We start from the raw sequence: 6,687 nt of genomic DNA on the forward strand, positions 1-6,687 counted from the left end.
TATACAAATTTATGATGACTTGATTTGACTTGGCTGGCTATATATATGTAGCTTCAAAATGATCTTCTGTTATACCGGAAATTAATCTTTTGTGAGTAGCAATTGGATTAGTCATGGGAACTTTTATTTCTTCTTCTAGTGTGATTTCTGCAGCAGTTCTCGTAAGTCTCTTATGTTTTTGTTTTGATGCTTATGGTTCTAAAAGCTGTTTGAAGGAGGAGAGGATTGCTCTGTTACAATTGAAGGATTCTCTCAATTATCTGCATGGTTTCAAAATTCCCACCCCCTTCTGAGTCTTAAGATATGATTATACACTATGAGCTTAAGGAATTTTGTGTCTAGTTTCTATTAATAAACTGTTTTTCTCTTTTCTTGCCAGTTAAAACTGTATTTTTTTTCTCTTAAATTATCCACTTAATCAAGATTCTTGGTGATCTTAGTTTCAAATCATCAATATTAGATCTGAATTAATAAGCTTGACATATCCAAATTGAGACCAGCAGTAGTTGATCATGGTCCTGCTTAATCTGAGATGGTGCATTTTCAAAGTTTTTCAAATTAGTGTTTATTTTGAGAGCATGATGAAATGACTTTCTTTTTCTTTTTTTGGAGTCTTGGATTTTACCCTATGAGGTCCAACAATGTAAAAAAATTTTAGGATAAGAATCATCAATTTTATATTTTTGATTAACCGAAAACTAAAAAGATAAAAATCTTATGAGGAAAATCATCATTTTTTGGTATAAATCCACTTAAATGGTTTCTTCTGATAAGGTCCACTTGAAATGGTTGTGAAATTATCACCAAGAATAGAATAGGACCAAGTCGTGCTTGATAACAATAATGCACTTCAAACTAAGGTATTGATCACCACAAGAATGGAACCCTTGGATTCCAAAAAATCACTATGTGATCAAGAAAGAAAGGTGAGAACGAATTAAAGGCATGAAGGATACTTGATCAGGGGTGAGTTATTTCTTTTATGTACGGCCACTTACCAACTTTTTCTTTTCTTTTCACCAAATATCATATAGAATTGAAAAGGTTATGTTCCCTTGAACCCTTTTAACCTAATTTTAATGTTGCATGGGCATGCAGTGGCAAAAGTACTTTAACGTGGAAACCCACCATCTTAAGGTTGGATGTACTTTTCATTAAAGTAATTAGTCGGTCTATTTTTCTTAATCCTTCCTTCCGGGTAGCTTGAAGTGGCAGTATTAACTCTCTCTTTCTCCTCTCTATTGTTCCTTCTCCTCCAAGGCTTTGTTCTATAGGTCTGTCCTTATGATTAGTTTAAACTCTTTATGTTCGTCATCTTGTAGGTAAGATCATCAAAGAGAAGATATAAAATTAAATATAAGAGAGCTTCATAGGCTCTCTCTCTCTCTCTCTCTCTCTCTCTCTCTCTCTCTCTCTCTCTCTCTCTCTCTCTCTCTATATATATATATATTATATATATATATATATATATATATATATATATATATATACAGAATAAGACAATATTTGATTATTAAGTATATTAAATTGCATGTGAACGAAGCTCTTAAACAATCACAATTGACTTTAATTTCTCTGGTAGTCCTTCCATTGTTTCTTTTTTCTGGGTTATATAAGCTATGGCTTCTGAAGGTGACAGGGTGAAATGTTTACTTTATGGTCTATTTTTTAAACACAAAAACTTTGTATCAGGATGTCAACATCCAGTGTCAATGATGTCAGAAGTTCTTATTTGAAGTTCAACAATACAAATTGCAATTGTGGGCACCTAGCTGCAGTCAAAATTTCAACATCAGTCCGACATCCTAATAGGTTATATCAAGTATGTGCATCATTTCCTAGGGGATGTAGTTTTTTTCAGTGGTGTGAACCAATAGGAGAAGTGCGGACAACAACTCCTTTACATGGGATTGAAAGAAGCCAAGATGACCCACTAGTTAGGGAATTGTTGAAGTCCCAAAAGAGGGGAATGAAACACATGGAGAGCATAGAGAAGGATGTAATGTTAATTAAACATTTAGTGATAGGAGTAGCTGTATTATGTGGTGTATTTTTTTTTTCTTATTTGGTTCACTTGCAGTGTAGTAGTTTGTGATGTTGTTATGGACTTTTAACTGATATTATGACTATTCTTATGTAATTTTTTAAAATGTTAGAATCATTGTCAGCACCTTTACTAGTTGTTAAGTAGTATAACATATCATCATTATTTGTATGAATTAGTAATTTCAAAAATGGCAACATCAAACACTCAAACTGCCACTTGGAGCCAACAAAATACACAGATTTTTATTGAGATAATGGTTGAGGAGGTTAAGGCAGGGAATAGAACAACATCCACATTCAACAAGGTAGGGTGGAAAAATATTTTGGAGAAATTTCGAAGTAGATCAAACATCAATTATGAAATGAAGCAACTGACAAACAAATTCAACAAATTAAGGCAGCAGTATGCTAGTTTCAAGAAATTGATGGAAACATCAGGATTTGGGTGGAATCCTGTCCCCAAAATTGCCACTGTTGAGGACGATTCATTATGGGAAATGCACATCAAGGTAATTTCGGTTATGGTGCCACTGTTTATAATATTTGATTAAAATTCGTAAATTGAATATGAACCGTATGCTAATGTACAATGACTTGCAATGTTTATGATAGGACAATCCAGGCTGGGCTAAGTTTAAGAAGCATGGCCTTACCGAGTGGGAAGACTTGTGTAAGATTTTTGGAGGTACTTATGCTACCGGTGAGGAAGCGATGACTCCTGAGACTGCATACCAGCCTTCAGTGAACTTGAGCATGGATAATGATGACATTGTGGGTGTTGCTAGCTCAGATGAAGATAACATGAATATGTTTTCTAATGTCAATCCTCAGATGTCATCTTCCCATCAGCTTCAAACACCCAGTGGACCGGTCCCTCCAAATGAAAGACATGACAAGACTCCAAATGCAAAGAGAAGGAAGAGAAAGAGCTCAGGCCCATGATTAAGCAATTCTACTGCAGTTCAGAGCTTCTTAGAGATGTGTTCGGCAAAGCGGGACAAGTACCTAGCTCAGACTACAGCAACATCCGCTATTAGTAATGACTTCAGCATTGTTAGGACCTTTGATGTTCTGATGTCAATGAATTTGGATCCCGACACATTAGGCGATGCAATCTTGCATGTTAAGTCGGATCCAACTTTCAGAGAAATTATAATATGTGCCCCCCCCCTGAAGTCAGACATCTTACACTATCAAGGTTGCTTCAGCCTACCCAGCCACCCCGTGATCCTACTCAAAGTTGAACCGTTTGTGTTTGCTTTTAATGACATATTTGCTAGTATGTTTTTGAGGATAATATTATATGCAGACCTGGTGTGTTTTATGTTTGGACTTATATTTTTCTAGAACTCTTTTGGTGTGTTTTTTTCATTTTTAGTTATGGATTGTATGGATGATAAGTATTTTGAAATATGGTATGGCTCTTCATACTTTGAATTTGCAGTGTATGCATGTGTTTGCTTTTAAATAGGGTATGGAGGATATTCCATTGTGAAGATAATAATTGTGCTTTCTATTTGAACATGATTTATATGATTATTTTCAGGGACTATCGTCATAATATGTCAAGTTCTTCCTCTTTTGATGAAGATGATCTTATCGAGTTATTAGGTTTGGAATTGCTACTGACGGATCAAACACAAGTGACCCGTGTCCCTGAGCCAATAAGAGATAGTAAACTCACGGGACCGGAACGTGTTAGAGAAATATTAGACAGACACGTAGATCGTGTCTTCGAGAGATTCAAGATGGAACGACATGTGTTTTATAACTTAGAGGTGAAGATGCGGCATCGAGGATGGTTAGATGATACTAGGTATATTCGTGTTGATGAGCAACTTGGTATATTTATGACATTACTTGGTCGAGACTTTAAATATAGAGATGTGGCCGAAGATTTCCAACGTTCGCCTGAGACAATCACAAGAGTATTCAAGAGAGTGTTAAAAGCTTTTGTGATGTTAAGCAAAGAAAACATAATGCCTCCTAACCTTGATGCAATTCCGCCAGAGATACTCACAAATCCAAAACACTTTCCTTACTTTAAGGTATGATACAAGCTTTTACGTACTTAGAATACAATCTCCCATATGCATACTTTATGCTCCTCACCACTTCTATTAATGGGTTTGAGAATGTTCATTGTACTAGGATTGTATTGGTGCAATCGATGGTACCCATGTGCATGCAATGTTACCGGCTGGAAAACAAGTACCATATCGTGGAAGGAAAGGAATCACCACACAAAATGTCATGTGTGCGTGTTCCTTTGACATGAAATTCACATTTGTCTATTCTGGCTGGGAAGGTTCTTCAAATGATTGCAGAATTTTTAGACAAGTGATTACAGACCCTGTGATAAATTTTCCTCGTCCTCCTCCAGGTAAATTTAATACAACTACTTCATCGATAATTTTTTTATCCCTTCATTATATTTAAACTTATGGGACTAACTTTTATTATCTTAAATTGTCGTAGGTAAGTATTATGTGGTTGACTCCGGATACCCGACTTTATCTGGATTCATGACACCATTCAAGGGTACTCGGTATCATTTGCGAGATTTCAGGGGGAGAGGTCGAGGGCCTAGGACTGCTATTGAACTTTTCAACCACAGGCACTCTTCAGTAAGGAATATTATAGAAAGGTCTTTTGGATGCTTAAAGAGCAGGTTCCCAATTTTGAGTAAAATGCGTCACGGGTTCACATTACGTACTCAAGCCAGAATTGTCATTGCTTGTTGTGCTATTCATAACTTCATCCGCGATGAGCAAATTGCGGACAAAAAGTTTGAAGAATTCGGAAACCCGCATTGGATATCTGAAGAAGTAATATCGGATCCTGATATTCCCCCTGATAACACCCAATCAGAAGCAAGACAAATGGAAGAGAAAAAGAAGAAAATTGCAAATGAATTGGCAGAAAGAGCGAGACTCCCATTAATCACTTGAAAACATCAATTGTAATCTCACTTGATTTTATATAAGCACTTATGTATGAATTGAACATGCATGTTTAGTTTTTTTTAATGTCTTTTATATTTATCTTTTTAAATATTTTATTAAAAAAATGTACCCATTTTGGCACAGAAGTTGTACATACCATACAAGATTCTGTGCCAAGATGGGCCAAAGAAACGTGCCCATCTGTAGGTTACCATACAAGATTATGGCAATGATTCTGTGCCAAATTTGCCCACTTCAGCACAGAAGCATAAAAAATGGATTCTGTGCTGAAGTGGGAATTTTGGCACAGAATGGTTACCATACAACCCCTACTTGGGCATTGGAAAAGGGGGGGGGGCCCCCCCCGGGGGGTAAAAAAGGGGAAAACGGGGGGATAAAGCGGGGGGGGTGGGGGGGGGGAGGTGATTAAAAAAAGGGGGGGGGGGGAGGGGGTGGGGGGGGTGGTGTTTTTTTTTTTTTTTTTTTTGGGTGGGGGGGGGGGGTGGTGTTTTTTTTTTTTTTTTTGTGGTGGTGGGTGTTTTGGTGTTTTTTTTTTATTTTTTTTTTTTTTTTTTTTTTTTTTTTTCCCTTTTTTTTTTTTTTGTTTTTTTTTTTTTTTTTTTTTTTTTTTTTTTTTTTTTTTTTTTTTTTTTTTTTTGTGATGTTAGTCAATGCTGGTGGGAAGAAGATTAAATTAAGGGAAGTAGGAACCGGATTTGAATGGGTGGTGAATGATTTCTGGCAGGGGAGGGGAGAAAGTGGTGGTAATGGTGCTTGGCAATTTTTGACAATGGTGGATAGTTTTTGGTGAGGTGTAGGAAAAAGATGGTCTGGTCCTTTCACCTCACCCAAGGGTTGAGTAGGAAGAGGAGCTTGTTAGTGAGAATGAAAAGACAATAATGTCATTTTTCCACATATAAGGTCAAATTTGTCATTTTGGATTCAAGCTTAACAAAAGATTTAATTTTAGGGTCAGTTTGGTTACACGAATCCAAGGAATTGAAATGAAATTGGATTTCAAATTTAGGGATTCATGGTTCAAAAAACTAAATGTTTAGTTAACCTTAAATCTATCAAGTTCATAGAGTTCTGTTGGGTTACTCTGCATAAATTCGCAAATTTCATCAATTTTATACTTATGGTGGAATTTATGGATTTCACTCAATACTCAAGAATGACTTAATTCACGTTCTTAAGCAAAATAGTGAAACCCCTAGATTTCATGAAATCCATGATGTTTTACAACCAAACAGGCATAAATATCTGATTCATAAATCCAGGGATTTGAAATCTTTGAATCCAGATAACCAAATAGGCCCTTAGGTAATGAACAATTTAGCTTTTGTAAAAAATGGTCATTCAGTATTTTTGCAGGTTATAGTTTTACCCCCACTTAAGGGGCTAGGGTAAAAAACTCGCCTGCCGCTGTTTTCTTTTGAATGCTTCACACTAACGATCTCTCTCCATCGCATCTATGTTATACATGACTGCCTACCTGTATCGATGAGGCATTTTAGTTCCGGAGTGTCTCCAGTGGTAAACCTGTTTGATCAATCACTTGCCAATTTCTTTCCAAACATTCCTTGAAGAGATTATCAACTCCCAATTCATTGCGAGTCTACATTGCTCTAGAGTCGTGTGCAAGATTCCTAGTTGAACGTAAGATAATTCGTGTGTTTTTTTTTTTTTTTGGGGG

General features: G+C 36.2%; 2 protein-coding genes across 2 annotated transcripts; both read left to right on the top strand.

Moving 5' to 3' along the window:
- Positions 1 to 2,234: 2,234 nt before the first annotated feature.
- LOC149029060 (L10-interacting MYB domain-containing protein-like) lies at positions 2,235 to 2,988 on the top strand. Its single transcript, XM_089141891.1, has 2 exons — positions 2,235 to 2,555; positions 2,659 to 2,988. The coding sequence occupies exons 1-2, from the start codon at positions 2,235 to 2,237 to the stop codon at positions 2,986 to 2,988; spliced, it is 651 nt and encodes a 216-aa protein (XP_088998017.1).
- Positions 2,989 to 3,024: 36 nt separating this feature from the next.
- Positions 3,025 to 4,997, top strand: LOC149029061 (uncharacterized). Its single transcript, XM_089141904.1, has 5 exons — positions 3,025 to 3,205; positions 3,425 to 3,491; positions 3,593 to 4,094; positions 4,198 to 4,429; positions 4,525 to 4,997. Exons 1-5 carry the CDS (start codon positions 3,025 to 3,027, stop codon positions 4,995 to 4,997), a joined length of 1,455 nt encoding a protein of 484 aa, XP_088998030.1.
- Positions 4,998 to 6,687: the final 1,690 nt, after the last annotated feature.

The sequence above is a fragment of the Hakea prostrata genome, chromosome 1 (assembly GCF_041222555.1).
Source record: "Hakea prostrata isolate BN-2017 chromosome 1, UWA_Hpros_2, whole genome shotgun sequence".
In the NCBI taxonomy this organism is placed as follows: domain Eukaryota; kingdom Viridiplantae; phylum Streptophyta; class Magnoliopsida; order Proteales; family Proteaceae; genus Hakea; species Hakea prostrata.

Bases quoted from the DNA above. Each gene is read 5' to 3' on its own strand.
- LOC149029060 (XM_089141891.1), top strand. From the start codon at position 2,235: ATGGCAACATCAAACACTCAAACTGCCACTTGGAGCCAACAAAATACA. The intron at 2,556-2,658 runs GTAATTTCGGTT...TGTTTATGATAG, and splicing joins TATGGGAAATGCACATCAAG to GACAATCCAGGCTGGGCTAA.
- LOC149029061 (XM_089141904.1), top strand. From the start codon at position 3,025: ATGTGTTCGGCAAAGCGGGACAAGTACCTAGCTCAGACTACAGCAACA. The intron at 4,095-4,197 runs GTATGATACAAG...TCATTGTACTAG, and splicing joins AACACTTTCCTTACTTTAAG to GATTGTATTGGTGCAATCGA. The intron at 4,430-4,524 runs GTAAATTTAATA...AAATTGTCGTAG, and splicing joins TTTTCCTCGTCCTCCTCCAG to GTAAGTATTATGTGGTTGAC.